This window comes from Euprymna scolopes, chromosome 33 (genome assembly GCF_053919585.1).
Source record: "Euprymna scolopes isolate OS-2025 chromosome 33, ASM5391958v1, whole genome shotgun sequence".
In the NCBI taxonomy this organism is placed as follows: domain Eukaryota; kingdom Metazoa; phylum Mollusca; class Cephalopoda; order Sepiida; family Sepiolidae; genus Euprymna; species Euprymna scolopes.
Genome location: NC_136514.1, coordinates 79,494,992 through 79,521,444, shown reverse-complemented (window position 1 = coordinate 79,521,444; position 26,453 = coordinate 79,494,992). Strand labels below are relative to the sequence as shown.

Genomic DNA, 26,453 nt, shown 5'->3' with positions numbered 1-26,453 from the left:
TGTAATGTTAACAAACATCTTTCTACTCTTCTCCCTTCATAATGACCCCGCTAATTAATTCCCTAATAGTAGCCCCCTGCTTCAAAGTGGCACTGTGCCTTGTTTGGGGTGAAAATTGAATAAAAAAAAAAAAAAAAAAAAAAAAATTAAGTTTCATTTTAACGGCTTCAAGCATCATAAAAAAAAAGTTTAAAAAATGGGAGATAAGACTTTATCATCATGTAAAATGTTATTCTGATGGACTTTATCATCATTACACCGTGAAAAAATCCAAGATGGCAACCAGGAAATCCAAGATGGCTACCAGGACATGATTCAAAGAAATTAACAAAATATGGCTTGTAGCATATTAAATGAAAGGAAATTTTGAACAGATTACAATTATGTTTTCAAGTACATTAAACTTATTAGGATAATTAAATTTCATTTTCAACGGCTTCAAGTTACTGTGTAATTATTGGGTAAGTTTCTACCACTATTTTGTATAATTTTTTATTTTTAAGTCATTGTTGAGACTTCAGGAGACATCGCAGCCATTTTTTTCATGTTCTCATGTAACGCTCGACACTACTTGTTTTTTAAACAGAATAAACATTTACAACGTTAAAAATTTATCAAGGTAGGTAGAAGAGTACCAATAGCATTTATTTGTTTTTTGACCACTTTTTCATACCTCTGTGGATTGTAAAACAAACCCAATAAAAGTTATTCTTTTACTTAATTGGAAAAGTGCGTTTTAACTCATTTAAAAATGTGATCATTGTCGGTCATTCTTTTTCAAAGAATTTTTTTTTTTTCAATATTCTTTTGCTTTCCATAATATTCCATAATAAAAAAAATTTATGTTTTCTAAATAATAACAAAAATAAAATGAATACTTTGTAAGTTAGTTGAAGAACGCGTGTTTACAGATTTTTTTCTGTGCGCAATGACACAAAAATTCTCGTGTATAAATGCTTGTCAGTATTTCTAACGACTCTAGCATAAAAAGTTTTTATCCAATTCTTTTCAAATTTTAGGACAAAAGAAATTAATATTTTCGCTATTAAATAGCATTTGAACAGAGTTTCTATCCTTTACTTATTTTTATTTTACAAAGCATTAACTTTGAGATGTTTTATTTGCGACTCTAAAACCAAGAACAAAAAAAAAATAAAAACAACGTTCATTGTCGGTTATTCTTTTTCAAATTTATTTATTTTTTTTTTAAATATTCTTTTCCTGTCCATAATTAAAAACTTGTTTTCTCAATAATAACAAAAAATAAAATGAATACTTTGTTCGTAAGTTAGTTAACAAACACGTGCTTACAGATTTCTTTTTATGTGTGCGATGACACACAAGAATTCCCATGTTTATAATTGTTCGTCAGTATTTCTAACGACTCTAGCATAAAAAGTTTTTATCCAATTCTTTTCAAATTTCAAGACAAAAGAAATTAATATATTCACTATTAAATAGCGTTTGAACAGTTTCTATCTTTACTTATCTTTGTACTACAAAGCGTTAACTTTGAGATATTCTACCTTTTGACTGGAAAGACGTATATGTTATGTTCACATTCCGTAGCAAAGACAATTTTCTTCCCTGATTGGCTAAAACAACTAGAAACATCGACGACTGGTACAACTTCCGCTATGAGTATTTATGTGAACATACCCTGACCGCTTATTTGCAAAAAGTCATCTACCGTCAGCGGGCATGCTATGCTGACAGGTTTCATCGTTAATAGTCGGATTTAAATAGCAATTTTTTTGAATATACAAATCACAACTAAAAAAATTTAAAATACCATTTTTAAGTAAATTTTCTTATGAATCCAGTTATACAAGTTTTATTTTGATGGACGTAGGAGAAATGTACTTATTATTTGTGTCAAACAAATCCAAAGATGGCCAGATCTGTTTCTCGATGCTAAATCCCCAGAGAACGATTATCCATCTTTTTTTGTTGTAAATGTTATATCTGTTAACCTGGATCTATGAATATATTGATACGTACAAACACGAGAACACTAGGCGATTATATAGCAACATACATAAATATATACACGTTATACACATTAGGTGCTTTTGGATAATTTGTCACAAATCACAACAAAAATATTAAAATACCATTTTTAAGTAAATTTTATTGTGAATCCAGTTATATAAGTTTTATTTTGATGGATGTAGGAGAAATGTACTTATTACTGATTTAAAAAACTATGAGTGTCAAATTAAGTAGCAGTGTGCGCCTTGTCCAGCGCCGAACGTTATGGTGGCTGGTATTGCTAATGGTATAAATCATTTCTGTCGGATAGATTCATAAGAGTAGTGGTTGATGGGCAGAAATCAGAAGCTCACAGTACTAATGCTGGAGTCCTTCAGGGGTCCAATGCTCTTCCTGATTTACATGACATCCTAAGATTATTCTAAGCTCATTCGTTGACATTTATGCTGATGATACTACCATCTATGGCAACACATCAAAGGCCGTAAATGATCAAGTCCTCTGTGACTCTCTCCTCTGATCTTGAGCATGTGGTGTGATGGGGAAAGCTGGTTACTTTTAATGCATCTAAAACCAAGCTCCTATCTTTACATCATCACCGCTCTGATCCCCATTTGATATCAATTGAAATGAATGGCTCCTATCTTGGGGAGATTCCAGGTTTTGACAAGCTTTAGAGCTGACCTTTACTCCTGATATAAAATGGAATACATATATCAAATCTGTTGCCAAGGTTGCTGGCAAAATGGTGGGATCCTTCTACCACTCCAGAAGATATCTCACTCCTGATGCAGTTCTTTACCAATACAAAAGCCAGGTACGGCCAATGATGGAGTACTGATGCCACATTTGGCCAGGAGCTGCTAGAAGCAGCTTATCTTGTCTTTACAGTTCAAAATAGACTTCGTAGCCTGGTGGGGTATACCTTTTTCTCTTTCCTGCAACCTCTTTCCCACAGAAGAGATGTTGCGAGCCTGCCTCTGTTTTATCATTATTTTCATGGTAAGTGCTCGACTGAGCTTCAGTCTATGGTACCCCTATCGCCAAACTTTCATGAAAAACACTTATCTAGCCAAAACCACTATCAATAATTTCCCCCACTCTTTATCTGTACCTAAACCTAAATGTAGATTCCATGAACAAAGTTTATTTCTTAGAACTGCACGCCTGTATGTATGTGGCGTTTCCCAGTATTAAAAATAACTTTAAATTCCTTAAAAGAGAAAAAAAAACTGAGACATGCGCATGCGAATATTATGCTTTTTTCTAAACAGTTCACTTCTTGTAAGTAAAAAAAAAAAAAAAAAAATACTTGAGCTGATATTGAAACCAAAACCTAGACAGCAAGCCAAGTACGATAACCATTAGGCCAGCTTGCCATGATTTTAAAAAAGTGTTTTCAAACCTGCTTATTCTTAACATGAGGAATCTGTAAATGTGAACGATTGGCACATACGAATTCATGAAACAGTTGACAAACATAAAAGTTTGATGAGCTGCTGTAGATTGACAGTTTTAGCGAGTGCAAAATCCTACTTGTGAGACATCGGCCTGGATTCTTACTAATTGAATGACTACACCCCTTGTTAAGAAGGTATATTCCACAATCTAACTTCTCTGCAGTTTTTCTTGATCTGTATTAATAGACTTTCTTGTATATTAGCTTGCTAAAACGAATATAAAAAATTAAAACTATATATAAAAAAAAAAAATTGAAAAAAAAAAAAAGAAAAAGAAAGTGGTTTAAGCAAAATAAACAAGACAATTTCTACTAGTTGGTGAGCAAAAATGAGCCACCATTAACTGTAGGCTTCCTTATCGAAAAAATAAAAGTATGAAATAAAAAAATCTTACAAATTATTCTCACACCTTTAAACTAGATGGGTTTGAGGGAGTTTAATTCTAATGTGTTTTATATACCTTATGTACCATTTTTTTTTTTTTTTTTTTTTTTTAGTTTTCAAACGTTAACCATTCTGTACTTTTACCAAATAATCACCTGCAATAAAAATCAGAGAATAAGAAATAAAAAGTTGTCCTCACCTGACGATTCCGCTCGTCATTTATACGAGTTATTTGAATCTTCTTTCGACCCATTGTGTGTTGTAACACCTGTTAGGAAAAAAAAAAAAAAAAAAAAAAATGTTTTAAATTAAAAAAAAAATCTTTTATGTAAATAAAACGCCATCAATGTGTGCACTTGACTAAAAGTCAGAAACGACACATGATACACTTATAAAACTTACATTACCAGATTCAGTGTAACTCCAAGATGATTATGATAGGAGAAAAGTGAAAACAAAAAGCACTCATATTAGGTCAGTAAATTTTCTTTTGCTTATCCTCTATTATTCATATTATTATTATTATTAATATTATTAATATTATTATTATTATTATTATTAATATCATTATTATCATTATCATTATCATCATTATTAATATTATTATCATCATTATTAATATTATTATTATCATTATTAATATTATTATTATTATCATTATCATTATCAATATCATTATTATTAATATTATTATTATTATTATACTGAACCAGCTGCCAGAGTGTGAGAGAGGCGCAATCAAACTTTTTCCCTGGCAAAAAAAAAAAAAAAAAAAAAAAAAAAATTTGAAAGTATTATCTATTAAATTAGGACCCGATGCTTTCGGTAGCAGTATTAGACCTTCAGACTATGATAGTAAGAGGTTCTCCACCTCCTTTATTTATGACTACAAAAATATATTTCAGGATTAATAAAATTAAAAAAAAATAAAATAAAATAATTAAAAGTAAAATTCTTTACAAATATTATTTTTAACACTCACCTAATATTTTAAAGTTTGTAGCAAAAAAAAAAAAAAAAAAAAAAAAATTTGATCACAAAATTAGGGGAGGGAAGGCTTTATATATAAAATATAAAAGAAAAAAAAAGAAAAGTATTAGGTTGAGAAGTTCTTGCAGAAGTTTTAGTTTTGATTTCAAATGATGTAAGTTTTCATTATAATACATTTACTTTATATATCATTTTGAAGAAAGTTTCTTGCTCTATCTAATCATTTAAATTACAATCATTTCAAAACAATTGTCTTATTTTCAGAAAGTTGAATACAAGATGAAAACAAAAAGCAAATTCAAACAATTTTCTTATTTCAATTCAAGTTTGGCCGAAAAGCTGCTGAAACAGCTCGTGATATCAACAAAGCATTTGGTCCAGAAACCACTACTGAATGCACAGCACAATGGTGGTTTAAGAAATTTTGTGGTGGCGACGAGAGTCTTGAAGATAATGAGCATAGTGGTTGGCCATCGGATGTTGACAACGATCAATTAAGAGCCTTTCGTCATAGCCAATCCACGCACAGGTGTTTATACTAGCTGTTACAATGTCATCCAAGAAAAACCTATATGCATCAATATTAGTCAGAAAATTATCACTTTTGTTGAGGAAAGTACATTACGATCCAATTGAAAGGAGCATAGAGGTCAAGTCGATCCTTCCGCAGAGTCATCAGGAAAATAGTTTGTTTTACAGCATATCAACCCTTTTCGGGTTATTTAATGCCGAATCCTGTTATTTTGTAGAAGGTTTTGATTCTTCAAACTATATCTTCAATTGTTAGTTTGTAGTGTTTGGTTCGGTTGTTTTATAGTGGATTTTGTTGTTTTTGTCCTCTGCTCTGCAGAACATGAATGAGTTTTATCATGGGGGAGGGGAAAAGGGTTACAGTATTCATGTTTGGTATATTTTAAGTTAGGAAGTAGGGGAGATAGAAAGAGAAAGGGGAAATTGGAAAAGGGGGAAAAGGTGATGAAAATAGGAATACTGGAAGTAGCAAAAAGGAAGGCAATTAAAAACAAGATCATTTACATGCTTTCAAATAAAGTGAATAACACAAAAGTTTAGGAGATTATTATTTTAAGATATATTCAACTTTTGTTTTTAATTAACATGATGTTGTTACTAAACTTTTGTTTTTTAATTAACATGATGTTGTTATTAAACTTTTTTTTTTAAATTAACATGATGTTATTAAACTTTTTTTTTAATTAACATGATGTTATTAAACTTTTTTTTAATTAACATGATGTTATTAAACTTTTTTTTAATTAACATGATGTTATTAAACTTTTTTTTAATTAACATGATGTTATTAAACTTTTTTTTTTAATTAACATGATGTTGTTATTAAACTTTTTTTTTAATTAACATGATGTTGTTATTAAACTTTTTTTTTAATTAACATGATGTTGTTATTAAACTTTTTTTTAAAATTAACATGATGTTGTTATTAAACTTTTTTTTTTAATTAACATGTTGTTGTTATTAAATTTTTTTTTAATTAACATGATGTTGTTATTAAACTTTTTTTTTTAATTAACATGATGTTGTTATTAAACTTTTTTTTTTAATTAACATGGTGTTGTTATTAAACTTTTTTTTTAAATTAACATGATGTTGTTATTAAACTTTTTTTTTAAATTAACATGATGTTATTAAACTTTTTTTTAATTAACATGATGTTGTTAAACTTTTTTTTTTAATTAACATGATGTTGTTAAACTTTTTTTTTAAATTAACATGATGTTATTAAACTTTTTTTTAAAATTAACATGATGTTGTTATTAAACTTTTTTTTTAATTAACATGATGTTGTTATTAAACTTTTTTTTTAATTAACATGATGTTGTTATTAAACTTTTTTTTTAATTAACATGATGTTGTTATTAAACTTCTTTTTTAATTAACATAATGTTGTTACTAAACTTTTTGGCCATTAAAAACGATCTAAAGTTATAGCCCGTTGACTTGGAATAAATGCTTCATGCCAAATTAATGGTTGAATATGATGAGATTTGTGCTTATTTCTGCATTAAATACTAATCCTTATTAATTCCTTAATTGTGCACAGAATGGATACTATAATACCTAGTTTGTTAATTATAATTAAGGCCCATACAAAATTTAAGGCAGATCGTATTAGTAGTTTCAGAGAAAACAAGTGAAGCATGCATGGTTCCCCGTGAGTGCACAGTGAACGAGGCATAAAAAAATGACTAAGTTCAGCATTGCCCCCACCGCCACCCCCAAAGTCAAAAATGTGAAAATTAATAAATGGTGCAGTTTTAGGCCTTACCATATGTAAATTTGAATTCTGCACAATGTAAAAAAAGAAATGATTAATTCATCAATCCCCCCCATTTAACCCCAAAAGTCCCCAAAGCCTTAACATATTTAAATTTGATTTCTGCACCATGCAAAACTGCTAAATAAATATTCACAGAAAATTTTGGACAAATATGGTAAAATAGTCCCACAAATGGAGAGTTTTTATTAGCCCTGAAAGAGCCTCTGGGGCACACCCAAAAGTTATCACAAAGTATAGACAAACAAAATTATATAGAAATCAGTTAGTTACAACTTTTCAGAAAGTTTTATAAAAATCTAATTAAGCACAAAAGTGTCAATTTTAGCCATTTTAATCCAAAAGGCACCCCTAAGGAGTTTTCCCGGAAAATCCGTTCTGTTACTTTTTATTCATATCATGTTTATGTTTGTGCAAAATTTCAAGAAATTCCAAGGCATAGTTATTGAGAAAAGTGCGTACAGATGAATGGACAAGGGTGAATTTAGAGGTCCACCCTCCTTTTGTCAGGGGACCAAAAATGGAACAGACAGACAGATAGACTAATAAAAATATTATATAGATTAAAAGTTAAAAGATGGTGTTAGTTTCGGGGTAGTTTATGTTGATTTCCAGTTAGAGTGGATCGTTGGCATACGTTCTGTCAATTTCTAATTGCGCTGTTTTAAGCTGTGTTAGATAATTATTTGACAGCGGTTGATGCGTTAACACTAATCATTCTGATATGCAGCAATATAGTTTGTGCTGTATTTTATTTTGATGGCTGAACTAGCTCTGAAGATGGGACAATAGTGATGAGTTCCATCAAAATGACAATCATTTGTCTGCTGAGCTTTTTCGGTTTGTCCATTGATAGATGTTGCTTTACAAGACCTATTGATCATGTGGCCCGATTCAAATAAATCTTTTTTCATTTCTAGGATTTGGTCGTCCCAATTGGTCCAGGAAGTAAATGTATTTGGGTGAAGGTTTTAAATACCGTGAGATTGCTGGAATGATTTTCATTGGCTGATACTGAACATCCATGTCAGTCTGTTTTTTTTTTTCTCTTAGACCATTTAGTTTGCAATATGTATGTGGTACAAGTGTTTCTGACTGGAGTAAGCAACTCATGGCTGCTATCAGTGCAATCTGGCCCAAAAGGTTGATGCCAGTCAATCAGGTTAACTGTAAAATTATAACACCATTCACATGGGATGGATTGAGCTGACTCCAAAGGCAGTCGATCCTTGCCTATCAACATGCAGTTATAGTGCTTGTATCCATTTAGTCTACTACTCTCTTGGATCTTCAAACACATTACAAGAGATGTCAAATCACCAGAGACGTCAAATGCATAAGGTATCCACAAACTCACTAACACAAAGTTTCTGACGCAGTAAAAGAAATAGGGATCTTCTCTTCCAGTTTGCAGCATCCATTTGATCATGATGCGACATAACAGCGAGCAGTGATAGTGCATTCAAATACCACCAGTATTCAACATGTCGGTCAAGTAATACACCTGAGCTCCAATCTATAGCCCCCTGCCTCGCCAAACTTCCACGAGAAACACTCATCCAGCTGAAAACACTATCAATAATTTCACCCACTCTTTATCTGTGCCTAAACCTAATCATAAATTCCATGAACAAAGTTTCTTTCTTAGAACTGCACACCTGTGGAACTCTTTCTTGTGCCTGCTTTCAAGCTGACTACAATGTGGTCGTCTTCAAGGCCAACGTAAACAAGTTCTTGATAAGCCGTTCCCCTTAAGTAATCCAATTTACCACATTTCTACTACTAACAATTATTACGATATTGTCACATTGACCACAGTAGGCTTATTAACCCTTATCTTCGAGTGACCTCCAGGCCTTGATAAGTGGTGACTCCTTTGTAATATACATACACACACACACGATTAACAAACTTTGAACAATCACAATTTGGTGGCTAGTTGTGCTACCAAGATAAATTTGGTACTATTTTTATACATAATGTAGTAACATTCATGTGTCTATGGGTGTATAAAATTCTGCTACTGCCCCTACCACTGGACCGATCATGACCAAACCTTTTTCAAGGTCAAATATTTAATGTGCCTCTTAATAAACTCTCCCACCTAGGGATGGTGCCCACCAAGTTGAGGTTAACCACCCCGGGGGCTGCCACCATGGTGCTGGCAAACTTCTTTGTGAATTTGAATCAGATCACCTTCCTCCAGCCCGATCCTCTCGACCAAATGTTAATCATTGTGATTCTTTATCATTGTTTCAATTTCTTTGATTGGAACTTTTTACTTTAAAGTTCACAGTCTGATTTCAGTCACTTCAGGAGGAAGTTAAAAATTTTTTAAACACCTTAAGAGATAATTGATCTTACAACATCCACTTACTGCAAGGGTGCCTGCAAAGCAAGTTCCCAAACGTACAGCAAAATCCCGTGTGAAGCGTGATTACCTTTGCTAGTTGTTTATGTTTTGCAAAAATTAAAGTGATCACATCAAAAGATTTGATATGAATAAAATAAAAATTTTGATTTGGGATACCTAATATCCTTATAAGAAACATTTTTTCTATTTAATTTTTAGTGGAAATCACTCCAGACAAGACATGAAGCCACTTGATGTAAGCTAACAAGAATGAAAGACGATCATCGCAAAACCAGAAGATGTCTGTTGGTCTTGAAGAAAAACAAGCCTACAGGTAGGAAGAAAACAATCAGCAGGAAGAGAGTTCCACAATTTTGCAGTTCTTGGAAAGAAGCTGCTGAAATAGGAAGCTGTATTACAATGAGGTATCAATACAGCAAATTGATGAAGACCACTAGATCAATGAGTCAAACGAACTGGAACAAAGGAAGCAGGGAATAGATCAGACAATTCTGAAGAACACATACAGGGCTCTATGGACACATTTATCTTTAATTGACCTTTGACAACTAAATATTTTTGTTTACTAGCCAAACCCACATGATTTTTAGAAGATGACATCTATGCACATCATAAATATTTTTCTATATAGTTTTTTAATAAGTGTAATTCTAAATATACAAATTTTATGTTGATAATTGAAGATGTTTTTTTAAACAGCTTTTGAAAAAAAAAAAGTATATTGTTGTATTAAACTTTTATTGTTTAAATAATTTAACTTTGTTCGGTTTATTTAAAAAAAAAAAAAGAAAAAAAATGTTGAAAAGATAATTTTTCACTCAGTAGTGAGCTTTGGAAGATTGTCAGTGAAAGAAATGCAATCGCCAAAAGATAAGCGTTTCATTATTTCTAGTCGCCATTTTGAAAAAACACTAAAAAATGCGACTGTTTCACTCGCAATGTAGAGCCCCGACATTTAATATTATTTATAGAGAAGACTGAGACTAGCAACATCCCGTCTGTGAAAAATTAAGAGAAAAAGTAAGACTAGTGGGGGTGGGGGTGGGGGGAATCAAATCACATTTCTGTATCTTATCAAGAACCGTCAAATGGGACAGAGATTCATCAGCCCAAATATGATAACAGTATTTTATAAATGTGTGTGTGTTCGTCCTTCGAAGTCGAAGATGACCATGACATCAGTGAGTAGAAGTATTGTTTTTGTGTTTCCGGAGATGACTTGTAAGGCCGATCCGGACATGGAAGGCTCTCCCACAAATTGGACAGTGGTGAGCAGGTGTTGTGGGGACAGAGCTTGTTGCTCTGGCTTTGCGTGTTGCACGTTTCTGTTCAGCTTTGAGGGTTCTTCTCTCTTCAGCTGTTTCAGCTCCTTTGTTGATGAGGTGATGCCAGTGAAGACTGTCTGATACAAGCGATTCCCAGGACGCGGTACTGATGTTGAAGTTTTTGAGGGAGATTTTGAGGTTGTCCTTAAAGCGTTTTCTTGGTGCTCCGACTGAACCCTTGCCTTGGCACAGCTCGCCATACAGGAGTTGTTCTGAGATTCTTTCATCTGGCATGTGGGAGACGTGACTTGCCCATCTCAGTTGGAGCTTTCGAATGGTAGTAGTTATGCTGGGAAGACTAGCACTTTCAGGATCTCTGTATCAGGGACTTTGTCTTGCCATCTGAAATGGAAGAGATTTCGGAGACATCTCAGGTGGAAGGGGTTCAACATTTTTTCGTGCCTTCTGTAGGTAGTCTAGGTTTCTGAGCCATAGAGCAATGTGGTGAGGACAACTGCTCTGTAAACCTTCAGCTTGGTGTCAATGCTGATTCCTATCCTTTCCCAAACTTTGTTTCTGAGTCTCCCGAATGCGCTGCTTGCCTTGACGATTCTGTTGTTGATTTCGAGATTGATTGTGGCTATCTGAGATAGAGTGCTGCCCAGATAGGTGAAGGCCTCAACTGCTTGAAGGTTCTGTCCCTTGACTAAGATACTTGGCTCATGATACAGATTTCTGGGAGCTGGTTGGAACATAACTTCGGTCTTCTTGGTGCTAATTGTGAGGCCGAAGTTGTCACAGGCTGTGGAGAATTTGTTCATCTGGTCTTGCATTTCTCACTCGTTTCTGGCATTGAGGGCACAGTCATCAGCAAAAAGAAAGTCACTCAGCACTGCTTCCTTCATCTTTGTCACAGCCTGCAGTCTCCTTGGGTTAAACAGCTTTCCATCTGTTCTGAATTTAATGTTGATGCTTGGTGACTGGTCGCCGAAAGCGTCAAATGACATTGCAGAAAACATCAAGCTGAACAGTGTAGGAGCAAGGACACAGCCCTGTTTAACTCCATTTGTTACCGGAAAAGCCTCCGAGGGTTCACCGTCGTCAAGGACACACCCCATCATGCCTTCATGGAATTGACAAACTACTGTGATGAAAGTACTTGGGCAACCGAATTTCTTCATTATTTTCCTCAGACCATCCTGACTGACTGTGTCGAATGCCTTGGTCAAGTCGATAAAGGTTGTGTAAAGGTCTCGATGCTGTTCGATGCATTTCTCTTGAAGCTGATGGGCACCAAAGATCATGTCAGTGGTCCCCCAACCGGCACGGAAACCACATTGACTCTCCGGCAGGAGTCCCTGTTCCAGGTGACCAAGTAAGCGATTGAGGAGGATGAGAGCCAAATCTTTCCTGCTATGGACAGGAGAGAGATACCTCGGTGGTTATTGCAGGATTGGCGATTTCCTTTACGCTTATAGATGTGGTGTCTTTAAACTTTTGTGGTAGTTGTCCCTTCCTCCACATGATCTGATACAAGCAGGTCAGTTGCTCCCACAACGCTGCACCACCGGACTTGTAAACCTCAGCTGGGATGGCATCTGGACCACTTTTCCACTGGTTGACTGCTGAATGGCTTTGCTGACCTCTTCGATTGATGGAGGGGGGTGTCGAACTGCTGATTGATGGGGACTTGGGGGAGACATTCAATTGCTATATCATTGATGGCTCCAGGGTGATTGAGCACTTTGTTGAAATGGTCAGCCCATCTGTTGAGGATCTCCTTCTTTCCCGAAATCTTAACTCTTTCTTGAAATCCAAGGCTACGCAGACAAACACGACACAAAGAATTTTTATGATGCACTAAGGACAATTTACGGACCAAAGTCTTCGGGATCCTCTCCTCTGCTCAGTGCTGACAGCTCAACTCTACTCACGGGAAAGAAGGAGATCCTCAACAGATGGGCTGACCATTTCAACAAAGTGATCAATCGCCCTGGAGCCATCAATGATATTTGTAATTTACTCTAATAGGACCCGTGGAAATTCCACAGCAAACTCTTTTATATGTAATATATTGATGTTGGCATTTTTGTGGATGTTCAGCGTAAATGGAGACGCCCTAATATTATTATAGCTCTTGTTAAAACTGCAAAAGTATTTATCCAAGCTAGCAGGAACGCCTGGCATAGCCCGGTCATAAAATATGCTTAAATATATTTTAATTCATGCAGAGTCAATTTTCCATCGATTCTTATATATTATAAAGTTATTTCAACATATTATATATATATATATATATATGACTTGGATGCATTAGCTTGAATTGGAACTAAAAGCCAAACTTAAGAAAAAAAAAAAATATAACTTCAGTTCCTTCAGCTATAATCGAAACCAAAACCAAAACTTATGAAGAATTCTTGGTAAAATTATTTATATAAAAAAATAGATGACTGTAGTGCCATCAGCTATAATCGAAACCAAAATTTAAGAATTCTTCACTCTGAAGAAAAAAGACGTAAGCGTTAACACACAAAATAACACACACACTATCGTATTGATATATGTGTTTTTGTTGTTTGTATGGACACGCATGTAAATCATAGCGATGCTTTCTAAATGCTCAGAGAGATTAAAAAATATTAAGAGTGCTGTTGAAGTAAGATACAGTGAGATAGGGTAGGGGGCAAGAGAGATACATGACTAAGTGAGAAGTGACCGGTTCAGATAATTACAAATTACAGCTAATTAGAAAATAAAACAGATTTTTTTCAAGCAATCCAATCTCAAAATCCAAAATCAGTATCTCCTCCACCCACAACTAAGCTTTTAAAAAGGAGACTTAGATGGTTTAGTCACGCTGCACATCGCAACTCAGAATAGTTCATCGACAAAGCAATAACTCCAGAATCATTCTTGGTGAAGATGTCCATGCGGCCAGCTGAAAATCTAGTTACACAACATTAAAGCCGATATCAAACTTGGCTTCAGTTCACAGGTCTACAGTGTTCGCAGCTGCTCCTAGAGTTGGCTACGGACCGTCATAGTATGCATTTATTTAGGATCTTGTGTGTTATGAGAAGATGCAGCTCAACCTAACTTAGATGAATGTCGTCTCAAGTAGAGCCAATCTCAAAACAGAATTATTTTAGCATTTATTTTGTATGATAAAAGTACATCTTTTAGAGATTTTGTCCATCTGTCCGTCACGTAACAATACATTGCAGAATTTGTCTCATTTCAAAATATCAGAAACTAGCAGGGAGACCAGACGTTTCCTGGAATTGAATGATGATCAATAAATATTTTTGTCATCGATATCAGTGAATCGATTGATTGATTGCCTACTCTAGTTGGGGACCTACCACAGTGCAGAGGGAGAAAGCTTCACATACCTCTCACAGTGACTTAATCCACAATGCATTTTAGTCATTTCAGTTGCACTGTAGAGAACCCACTGTAGATTTTATAAAATTATTTTTTATATATAATAGCTTAAATTAAAGTTTAACATGAAAAAGTCGAGTATCAGGTTTCAATTGTGCTCTAAACAAAAAGATTCATTTCAAACACACCCCTGTCATATCAAAGAACCTACTGTTGATTTTATATGCCTTGCATTACTGCTTGTGTGGTGATAATGTCTTGAATTTAAATTTAAAATGAAAAAGTCAAGTATCATGGTGTAATTATGCTTTACAACAGAAACATTCATTTCGAACACGCCCCTGTCATATCGAAGAACCTATTGTTGATTTTATATGCCGGGCCTTTGAACATGTATGATAATAAAACTTTTCAAATGCTCTTGTAATGTTAGGCTGTGTAAGGTGTTAACTTTGGCCAAAATCGCTTTTCTTTCATCGGATTATTTCGATTATTGATACTTATTGAAGACATTCCAATATAAAACCTATCTAAGAACACTGCTAGGCACATAGAGTACCTTCCATGTAAAAGGTCATAAAAATTGGCCCAGCGTTTTCGAGTCCATAGGGAACAAACACGCACACAAAGTTCCTTTTTATATAAAAAAGTAGAGAACTAGACAACTTTTAGAAATAGGAAATATTGCATTAACAGTAGACGATTCTAAAACGAACAAGTGAAACATGCATGGTCCCCCATGAGTGCACAGTGAACGAGGCATAAAAAAAAAATGACTAAGTTCAGCATTTGCCCCTCCCCCCACTACCACCATTTAACCCCAAAAGTCCCCAGGGAATGTCAAATCCTAGTGAAAAATGAACAAACAGTGCAGTTTTAGACTTTAACATATGTAAATTTGAGTTCTGCACCATACAAAAAAAAAACCAAAAACAACTAAGTCCATCATAAATAGAACTTAAAGCATTACATTAATAAAATAATTATAATTAAAATTTTTTATTTTAAGACCAGACAAGTGCAAAAAAAAAAAAAAATTTTTTTTTTTTTAAATAAACATAACTATTTATTACAATTAAATTCTTTCAAATCGTAAAAGATTCTTCAGGAAATGGATTTTTTTTTCTTTTCTTTTTCATGCAATGCTAGTGTTAATACTTGGCGCGTCATCAGATGGATTTTGAAATTGAGTTTTTTTGGGGTTTTTTTTTTTTTTAAAGTCTGATTCAGTGTATGTTTAAAAGGTACTATTTACATGGTAATTTAAAATTAAATTTCTTTTTAAACCAAACAAGAAAAAATTTAATTTTAATAAACAATTATGTTAAAAAAAAAAATAAATAAATATTGCACTTGTCTAGTCTTAAAAAAAAAAACAAAAAAAAACTTTACATTCAAATTACCATATAAACGGTGGTTTTTCCACTGGACTTCCTATATATTTTAATATAATTATATCTTAGGTGTACCATTATAGATTTGATTCATGTCAGGTTTCAAAACATGAATTCAAACAAGCAACAATAAAAAAAAAAAAGAAAAAAGGGAATAAATAGATAAACTTTACAAATAGCGTTGGAAATTTAAATCTCAATTTATTGACTTTGAAAACAATTTAATTGTAGAAAATTTAGATTTTCTGTGATTAAGTTTGGAATAATTTAAATTTGATGAATTAATCCCCCCCCAAAAAAGTTGTCATAAGTGATGAGGAAGGATTACTTCGTATGTTTCACATCAATGTCATTCACACATAGAATTTTTGACGTGAAAATGCAATAGCATAAAATACACCATTTAAATTCTATTTAAAAAGATTTTAAAATTACATTTTTGGCATATATTTATTGATATACATGAGAGAGAGAGAGAGATAATTAGTGTTGGGGTGATGCTTAGAGATCCGGCGAGGTTAGCACCGTAGTAGAGGTTTAGGCTTCTTATCATGAGGTGCCGATTTCGAATCTCGCTAGATTCAGCCACTCTGATGAGTCGTGGACGACGAAACACGTGTCAGTGGATAATTATATTTAAAAAAAAAAAATATATATATATATATATATATATATATAATTTAGATCATTTAGTTTGCAATGAAACACGGAATATTCAGTGTAGCTTAATCGCCATATATATTTTATAACTAACTAACTAGCTCTACCTACATATTGAGCACTTTTGAAGTAAATACTTAAATTTATACTTTTGTATATTAATTTTATGTGAGTAAATGAAGTAGTTATATATATATATATATATATATATATATATATATATATATATATATATATATACTAGCAGTTCAGCCTGGCTTTGCTTGAGCCCTTTGTACTGCTAATAACTTTATGTGCGTAGGTAGATATATATTAAAAAGTTTGATTCACGTCCAGGTAACCTACATCTAAAATTTCAAGTGTTTAGAACGAAAATTGGCAGAGGAGTTTGGTAGAGTCTGCAAAGATCAACTCTTTCAACTTTGACTTCTTGGCAGCCAAATTTTCGTTTGGCCAAAAATTGATCCAAGAACTTGCTGCAAAATTTCTGTAAAATTTCAAATATTTAGATCCAAAATTGGCTGAATAATTTGCAAGAGACCGCAAAGATCAAATCTTGAACTTTGAACCTTTGGCAGCCAAATTTTCAGCCAAAATCTGATTAAAAAGCTTGCCCTATATCTGAATGCATTTTATGTAAAGTTTCAAATATTTAGACCAAAAATTGGCTGAGTAATTTGGTAGACACTGCAAAGGTCAAATTTTTTAAACTTTGATCCCAATTTTGATCTCTTAACATTTGTTTTGGGCTACCATATAACCTAAGGATAGATGGATATCAAAACTTTAAAAATCAATGCAGTTTAACATATAAATGTATATTTGTGCATGCATAGAGGAACTCAAAGTAGACTTATGCCTGGCAAATTATAATTTTTCAATTTTCACCTCTCAGCAACTATTTTTACCAGCTAAAAAACAAATAGAATTTGTTCCACAGGTTGGAAATCCCTATATATTAACTTTCAAGTTTGGAAATAAAAAAAAATTGACAGTAGTTTGGTAGAGACTGTTCCACAGACAAATACACACACACACACACACACGTTTTTTTTGTTTAAATTTCATTCAGAAAAACAACAATTTTTCAAAACAGAAATTTGTTTGAATAATACAGTAGGCTCATCTCCTCAGAGGAAAAGTCACTTCATACAGGGACTATATATATATATATATATATATATATATATATATATATATATATATATACACACACACACACACACTAGTGGGGGTACCCAGCATTTCCTGGGTATTTAGAGGTGTGTGGGGGGGAGGGTAAAGCAGAACAAAATGGAAACTTAACCCTGTTTAAATATTAAATAAAAAAAAAATAAAAAAAGATGTTAAACTTGTTAAAAACCACCCCAGCAATTTCAATATTAAAACTTAAAAAAAAATTCTTTTGTAGGTGTAAACGAAATAGCAGGGAGGTTGGTGGCAGGTAGGCTCCAACCCGGAGCCTTGAGGCCAATAGGCTGACAACGTACAACTGCGCTACGCTGATGGAAACAATGTAAGACGTTAAACTTAATGATTAAAAAGTGAATGAGTTCAAACAGGTGTTTGATTTTAAGGTCAAACAGAATGAAATCCTGCAGTTAACTATTTCTATGCGACAGTTTTTTTGGTTTTATTTTTTCTCTCTCCAACTTGTTGGGGGGGGGCCCAAATGAATAGCAATTGTCTGATATGACGGTTTTCACCAACATTGATCAAAGCGCTCATTGCTTTTCTGGACATGCTGCACGAGTGCCGAGGTTTGCTTCAGTTTCGCTTTTTTATACTGAAAAGTCAAAGACACACGTGGTCCAAAACTGATGATTTTAGGGTGAAGGAATTACTGTTTTTGGCCAATTTTTCAATATTTGTCGGGCGAAGGTTGGAGCTTTAAAATGATACCTATCTGGTGAAAATCCGTGGCCAGTGTCGAAAGTTTTTGCGAGATATACAAACACACATTTTCGCTTTTATCTATATAGACTAGCGAGGGGTACCCGGCGTTGCCCGGGTGTTTGTAGGTGTGTGTGAAAAAAAAAAACAGGTGCCCGTGAAGAAAAAAGCCTTGACGACGCACAGTTGGAAAATAGTAAAGTGTGAAAAAAAAAAAAAAAAAAAAAAAAAAACAGGTGCCCGTGAAGAAAAAAGCCTTGACGACGCACAGTTGGAAAATAGTAAAGTGTGAAAAAAAACAAAAAAAAAAACAAAAAAAAAAACAAAAACAGGTGCGCGTTTTTGATTGACGTGACGGCGATACGTATTCAGCAGTTAGCATTTTGTGCGGGACAGTTTTTAATGAGGTCAATAAATCGGTTTGTTTGTTTGTTTTTAAAAACCTGCTCCCCCGTCTGATATGACGAAGTCGACATTGACCAAACGTTACTTAGCTCTCTAGAGACCACTGGCTCTGGGCCTGTGATTAGAGTCGAGTTTCGCTTTTTGTTTATACCGAAAACCGAATGTAACGCGTGCCGATGCGGGAAATGTGGAATAATTAACGTTTGAAAGTCAATAAAATTAAATAGACAGGCGAGCTCCGTGGTTAACTGTGAGATATTACAATTTATAGATGATATAAAAAGTTTTAAGAAGTTGTGAAGCGAGCGAGCGGTTCTCTGAAAGAAGCCTTTTGTGGACATCAAGGAAAAGCGTACATACATACATACATTTTCGCTTTTATATTTATAGATTTATTATATTATCCTGTTCCTTTATTCTCATTTCATATCTAAATGCCATTAAACCAGTTTTTTGTTTTTTTATATTTACATTTTGTATAATTCTGGCCTTTCTCTTCTGATAAGAAGCATTTAGCTTCGAAATATTATGGCCTAAAGAGTTTTTTTTTTTTTTTTAATTTTCTCAAATTTTCTTTGCTGTTCTGATAATATAATAAAGTTATACATAACTTTTATTCTTCATCTTACATTTAATAAAGAAATCAATACTTATATATAAAGAAATCAAGACTAAATTAAAATTTACAATGAAATTTATTGTTCGGCAGAATACTCCAAAAACAAGAAAATTTGTTTTTGGAGTATTCTGCCGAACAATAAATTTCATTGTAAATTTTAATTTACAGTCTTGATTTCTTTTCCTTATGACAAGCTCTACTTCCTATTATGTTTGTATTTTTTTTTTACATTGCATTTTCACCCCAACAAGGCACATTGCCACTTTGATGTAGGGGGCTACTATTAGGGACACAGGCTACAGGGGTACTAGGTGGGGAGTTGGGCAGCAAGATGTCAGTTCACGTTACACTTGAACTTTTGCATGTCAGTACAGTTGAGGAAGCAGGAACCTGGCAGGGAGCTCCAAAGTCTAGCGGTTTTGGGGAAGAAACTACAGGAGTAGAAGGCTCTCTTACATCTAGGGATCTCTACTGTGAAAGGGTGGGATTGTACTGCTTGTCGAGGGTATTTACGTAGAGGGGTACAAGTGCTTGCAACTCGTTGGAACATACACCGTTAAAGTACTTGTAGAACAGGCAGAGGGATGCTACATTGAGTCGATGGGACAGAGGCTGAAGCTTGGATGATAGTTCAGGACCTATTAGGTTGGCGACTCTAGGAGTGAGAGACTAGTAGCAGATGCACTGGCCCAAATATGACAACAATACTCCATACATGGGCGAATGGTGGCCTTATAGAGGTACAGGATATTTTCAGGGGTCAGTAGCTTTCTAGTACGGTAGAGAGAACCTACTTTTTTTTTGCAGCGGTCCTGGCAATGCTCTCAATGTAATTGAACATTTTTTTTTTTCATTGGGATTGCTATATAAATATTTATATTAATTTTAAGTTTACATTTGCTTTTATTGGGTAAATTTTTCATTCCTATTGCCTGATATAAAACTGAAAATGTGTGCGTGTGTACATTTCCCTACCAAATTACTCTGTCAATTTTCAATCTAGAGACTCCAGATTTGACATCAGGAGTATCGAGATTTGGGAAAATCTTTCTAATCGGTTTTCGTTCAGAAATTTGGCTGTCAAGGCATCAAAGTTCAACGCTTTGACCTTTGAAAACTATCAAACTCCTTCGCCAATTATGGATCTAAACACTTGAAATTTTAAATGTAGGTTACTTGGACATGGATCAAACTTTTTAATTTGATTTGCGCAGCCCCCCTCCCCCCACATGTTAAGGGGTTAAAATCAGGGTCAAAGTAAAAAAACAGACCTCTGCGGTCTCTACCAAATTACTCAGCCAATTTCTGGTCTAAACATTTTGAAATTTTACATAAATGGTATTCAGAGATAGGGCAAGCTTTTTAATTGCTTTGGGTCGAAAATTTGAGCTGCCAAGGGGTCAAAGTTAAAAAGATTTGACTTTTGCAGTATCTAGCAAACTACTCAGCCAATTTTGGGTCTAAACATTTAAAATTTATACATAATGGGTATTCAGACATGCGGCAAGCATTTTAATCAGTTTTGAGGCGAAAATTTGGCTGTCAAAAGGTCAAAGTTGAAAGAGTTGACCTTTGCAGATTCTACGAAATTTCTCCATCAATTTTGGGTCTAAAGATGTTAGATGTAGGTAACTTCGACATGGGTAAAACTTTTTATTTTGATTTGAGACCAAAATAATAAATGTCAAAATTGGGGTCCAGTTTATAAAAAATTTACCTCTGCGGTCTCTACAAAATTACTCAGACAAATTTTGATCTAAACATTTGAAATCTTATATAAAGTGTATTCATACGTAGGGCAAGTTATGGACAGTACATAGGGCCCAAGCAAAGCCGGGCTGAACTGCTAGTATATATATATATATATATATATATATATATATATATATATATACACCGGAAATGGGCGATCATTTTATGTTGTAATGCGATTACTTATTTATGTTAACCTCAGGAAACTTAAACATGTTCACCTAATTTAATGTGAATTGTTTTCACGATTTTGTTATATTCATCTTTTAATGTTTTTTTTTTTTTTTTTAGTTTTATCCAAATTAATCAAGGTCAAAAAGAAAAACAAGGTTTTATTTATTTATTAATTTAAAAATATTAAAACAAAATATTTGTTTCTTTTTTCGAGTTAAGTTTGACTTAATCAGTTTATGGTGTGACAATGTTGAAAAAAAAAAAAAAAAAAAATTTCAACAACAACAAATGTTATCATTTTTCAAGGCCCACCCCGACCCCCATATTTGTCCTTGGCGAAAATATTTCATTGTTTAAACTAAATCCACATATATTTGTAATGTTTATAGAAAACCAAATAATTTGAGATTATGTCATCTCATAAGGCTGGGACAAGAAAACGGAACAAAACAGATTTTTAATGTCAATCAATCACAACAAACACGCATTTTAAGAAAAAGTTGACCCCCACATTGAAAATAAAAATGAGATTCTAACTTTTTCATGCGACAACAAGCTGGAAAATTATACACAAACAAACAAACAAACAAACAAACACACACACACACACACATACACACACACGAAAGTGAGAGGTTCAGGTTAGGTTCACTTTACTAAATAAATTTAATATAAAATAGCCACCCATTTATTGACTAGAAATCGTAAGACGGAACGGGTAACTATTTTTTGGCATTTTCAAAATGATCACCATTATATAATAATAAAGATAATAATATTATTCTTTCTATCTTACGCTATTTGTTTCAGGAATCTGTTGATTCGTGCTTTTTGGTCAAAAAATGGGTGATCATTTTACGACACGTTATATTTATAGTAACGTAAATCCCAATTCTAAAATATTTTTTTCTGGTGTTTCTAGGATCCTAATGTAATGACACGAAAAAAAAAAAAAAAAAAAAAAATTGAAATAAATATTGACCACATTGGTAAAAAAAGGGCACAAATTGCACTGAAATGTTGAACTTAATGTCGGTGCTTATGCACTTATTGAACTGTGTTGAAATAACATTATTTAGGAAATTATTCTTAACATTGGGAGAGAAAGGTGTTTTGTAAATATTCTGTACTTTCACTTAACAATTTAACAACAACAGCAAAAAAAAAAAAAAGAAGATACAATTTAACTTAATACTATTTAAAAATAGCGTGGTTGTGGTTGAATAAGTGCACATGCACAACTGCACAAGCACCTTAAAAATCTACTAAATGCGTTTTATGTTAAAATGTAATGTTTTTTCTATAAAATAGGTCGAATCCTAAATTCGAATATAATTCATAATACAGAGAAAATTGAGAGAAATCAGATAAATTGATCAAGTATTTTTTTTATAAGAAAATTAATTTTTTTCTGAAGCAATGATGCGTGGCGTGCGTGCGCCGATGCAAGATTTTGGATTCACCATTGTTTATAAATAAGGGATAACTCAATTTGAATTACCGAGATTCGAAATCAGGCTTGCAATAAATACAATTAATCCTTAAAATCACTAAAAAATTTCTTTATAAAAATACTTAATTTACGTGGTTCGGGGAACATGACATCTTTGTTCTGCAACGTACACCATAAATATGCTCCGTTACGTACACCATGACGATTTTTCTGCATTTCATATTATTAAGTCGAATTCTAAGAATCAAATAATTTGAACTAAAGTTAAATCTTTAAATAACAAAAATTAAAATTTTGATTCGCCATGTCAAGATTAGTCGATCAAATATCAAAAGAGGAAACGTTTGAAATAAACAAACGAAATAAAATAAAAACACGCCCTATTAAAAGAAATGTAAGATGTAAATAAAAACCAGAAAACACTCATATTTTGGTGCTAAAGCAGAGAGTGATCCGCGTTATTTTTTAAATCGTATTTCCGCGTTTAATTAAAGTTTTATGTTTTTTATTCAATTGTAAGGTTAAAGTACAGAATAGGTACAAAACACTCCCCTCCCCATGTTAAGAATGGCTTTTTAAATAATAACGTTATTATTTCAGCACGGATCACTCTCTGCATGAGTACCTATTATTTTTTTTATAGAAAAGTCCGAATAAACAATTAAAAATATAAAAGACAACATCAGAAATATAAATCCGAAGAGGGAAAATACGAGAGGGTCCCAAAGAAGATATGGAGATTTGGACATTTGAACCAGGAAGTTAGGAAAGAAAAGAAAAAATATGGATATAGACTTATTTCCATCATGGTCAGTGTCCGATGGGTTTTTTTTTGGGGGGGGGATTCTTTTTCCATCAAAATGTTATTTAGGAATTAAGTAAATGGCTTGGAAGAGATAATGAAATTGTTTATTTTTGTTACCTTTAAAAATTCCGTAAAGACGACGAATCCTGTTGATGTTGGCTATAGTCACGTGGGGAGAATAACTTGGACGAACAGCAATATGTACTGAAACAAATCAATAAATGGCCAGTTTTATTTATTGGAGGAGGAAAATATGGAGGGAAAAATTATTTAAAAATTAAGATTATTAGTGACACAAGACGCATGCTTATTATTATTATTATTATTTTTTTAATTATTTTTTGTAATCTGTCAATATCGGCTCGATAAAATCCGGTAACAAGTTACAACCTAAAGGAGGCAATACAAAACAAAACTAGAGTTCCCGAATAATAATAATAATAATAATAATAATAAAAACATCGATTTATTTACATTGCGTTTTATTCTCATATATATATATATAAGTTGTTTTTAATTTTGAGGATACGAGATATATGAAGGAAGAGGTTGATTTTAATTTTGTTTGCATGAAATAACTATAATTTACAAAAAACAAACTAATCGACTGAAAAAAAAAACACTAAAAAGAATGTCAAAAATATAAAATAATCAACAATTTATAAAAAAAAAAAAAAAAATACATGCAAAAAAAATAAATAAAATACGCCCCCCCCTTTTTTTTTAAGAATCAGTTTCATTTCGTGTGGTTGCCTTTCGGCTGTTGTAACTCGTTACCGGATTTTATCGAGCCAAATATTGGCAGTCATAGGGGGGGTTGATCTATATAAGCACTTTTATTTTCATCTATGAAAGTAATCAGATTTAAATAAATGATCATGATGATACTGTCCGACACGATGTTTACTTTGACATCCGAAAGCGATTTTTAATCGACCGATATAAAGTAATTTCAGGCTAGAATTAAGGTTAATTAGCGAAAGTCAATTATTATGGTTCGTTTGTGTTCTTAAAATAAAACAAAATTATTTATGAAAAGAACCACTGTTCTAGGAAATAAGTTCGTTATTCGGAAAATTAACTCACGTGTAAACAGTCTTTTGTGTGTTAAGTGAAATTGGATTTATATATCGATTTCATCACTCATATATATATATGTATACACACACACACACACACACACACACACACACACACACATGTATGCATAGATACACACATCACACATATATAACTCATTCAATTATAAATAAATATAAACAACCGTAAGCAGAAAAGGAATATTCAATCTTAAGGAAGAAAACGCAATATGAAAAGAGAAACTAAATATGTAAAACGTAGTTGTTAGTTTTAAAGTTATATATTTTTGTAATATCCCACGTTAATTTTCATTTTTTTTTTTTAAATATTTAAAAAGAAAAATACAAAAATAAGCTGGAATAGATTATTTGTTGTTATAAGTAAATTTAGTATTTTTTTTTTTTTTTTTTTGTTTTTTTTTCAAAATTACGCTACAAATTACAAAGTAAATTAACATTGATCAATAGTTAAATATTTATCAGGGAGATTTTTTTTTTTTTAAATCGGAATATAAACAACAACAAAAAAAAGGGGGGATGAAAATAGACAAACCAAAATTGAAAAAAACAAAAAAACAAAAAAAAAACAAGCAGGTTCATAGTTGGACAAAAAGATAAACAAATAAGAATACGGGAGATATTGCTGATCGAGACGAAATAATAATAATAAATTATTATATGGAAGGTCCGAACAGCAACGTGGTCGAATTTGGGATTTAGAAAATAGAGTTTGTGTCGAAAAAAAGAGGCGAAGATTTGAAATCCTCGCCATTCTGTCTCCTTGTATCTCCACTGGAGCAAACATTTCTTAGAAGTAAAATGAATTGGCCTTCGTTTTGCTTTATAGAAATGTCGACCGAATAAAAACGAGATAGGAAATATGTTTAATTTTGTGTTGTGTTTTTTTTTTTTTTTTTTTTTTTAAATCCAACCTCAACATGAGATATGAGTTGTGTAAAAATAGATGCTATTTTTACTAACCAGTAAAATTTTGCTGATGAGAGATCTACAAGTCGAAAAGCTATTTTTAAAGACGGGAAAATCACTCGGCGCAGTGATACATTGTCGATATGTTAATTAGGTGTGAAGCGGTCGGCGGTGGAACAAGTGCGCGGAACATGTTCTCACACAACAAAACCTAAACTAAGATCCATTTTAAAACGATTATCGAACGTCTAAACATTATCATATACTCCCCAACTTGTTTTAACTATAAATTCAGAGAGACAAACCCCCAAAACTACAGAACTAACTTCGTTCAGCGGATGGTTTTGTCTGTCACCAGCGACCAACAACACTCAGTAGGCTAAATTTTCTAGTGTATCGGAATCTCTTCAAAATGGGGGTTTTCAAAAAAAAAAAAAGAAAAAAAAAGAATCTGATAGTAAATTGTTAGGTTTGAAAAATCGTATTAAAACACACAATAATTAATGTAGTCATTTAATTTGAACACACAATTTACCGATATCCAGTGAGTAGTCGGGGCAAGTTGAGAATGTGGAATTCCACATACAATGACGTAATGCAAACTTTCCGCCAAGCGGACGGGGATTGAATTCAAGGGCAGATAACTCTAGTTATTTAATTGTCAGAAGGAGTGTTCTCTGCCTGCATACAGAATAGAATAGATCTTAGTGAAAGTTATCTACTTGGCTAGCTAGGATCTATTTTTTTTTTAAGCGAGCTAGCTTAGAATGGATAATGTAGAGAAATATAAATAAATGCTTACCGTCCAAAAAGAGTAACGAAGTTGCGTGAGAAAATATACTATTTTAGACAAGACTAAAGCTGAAAAAAAAATTGGGTAATGTAGTCTAAAGACGATTTCAAGAAAAGGAAAAGAAAGATGAATATCATGTGTATTAAATAAAATGTGATTGGTGGCAGGGAGATGAGGTAGAGTAAGCAGCTTAAGTCAACAATGTGTATGAAAGACAGTAAGGGGAGAAAGAGTTAGCGGGTGGGGGTGGCGAGCACTGTAGATGAAGGTAAAAAGAAACCTACACAGATGGGAGGGGCCCACACATAGAAACATCAATGAAGTCTTTCGAAAGATAAG

At 32.9% G+C, this 26,453-nt stretch overlaps 2 protein-coding genes across 33 annotated transcripts in view; both read right to left on the bottom strand.

Annotated features, from left to right (window-relative positions):
- LOC145258313 (myocyte-specific enhancer factor 2C-like) overlaps positions 1-26,453 on the bottom strand; it is a 180,777-nt gene that overhangs the window by 67,566 nt on the left and 86,758 nt on the right. For 5 of the 32 annotated variants that reach the window (XM_080116388.1, XM_080116382.1, XM_080116375.1 and 2 more), the window contains exons 2-3: positions 23,433-23,519; positions 4,036-4,104 (exon numbers count right to left, since the gene is read on the bottom strand). In XM_080116388.1, the coding sequence (XP_079972514.1) occupies positions 4,036-4,089 (54 nt within the window). In that variant the 5' untranslated portion in view covers positions 4,090-4,104; positions 23,433-23,519. Of the gene's footprint in view, positions 1-4,035; positions 4,105-23,432; positions 23,520-24,401; positions 24,455-25,026; positions 25,698-25,849; positions 25,941-26,123; positions 26,334-26,453 lie in introns of those variants that run through there. The other 27 variants (XM_080116367.1, XM_080116373.1, XM_080116365.1 and 24 more) reach the window with 25 other exon arrangements.
- On the bottom strand, positions 11,253-11,609 carry LOC145258066 (uncharacterized). Its single transcript, XM_080115793.1, has one exon. The coding sequence runs from the start codon at positions 11,607-11,609 to the stop codon at positions 11,253-11,255; it is 357 nt and encodes a 118-aa protein (XP_079971919.1).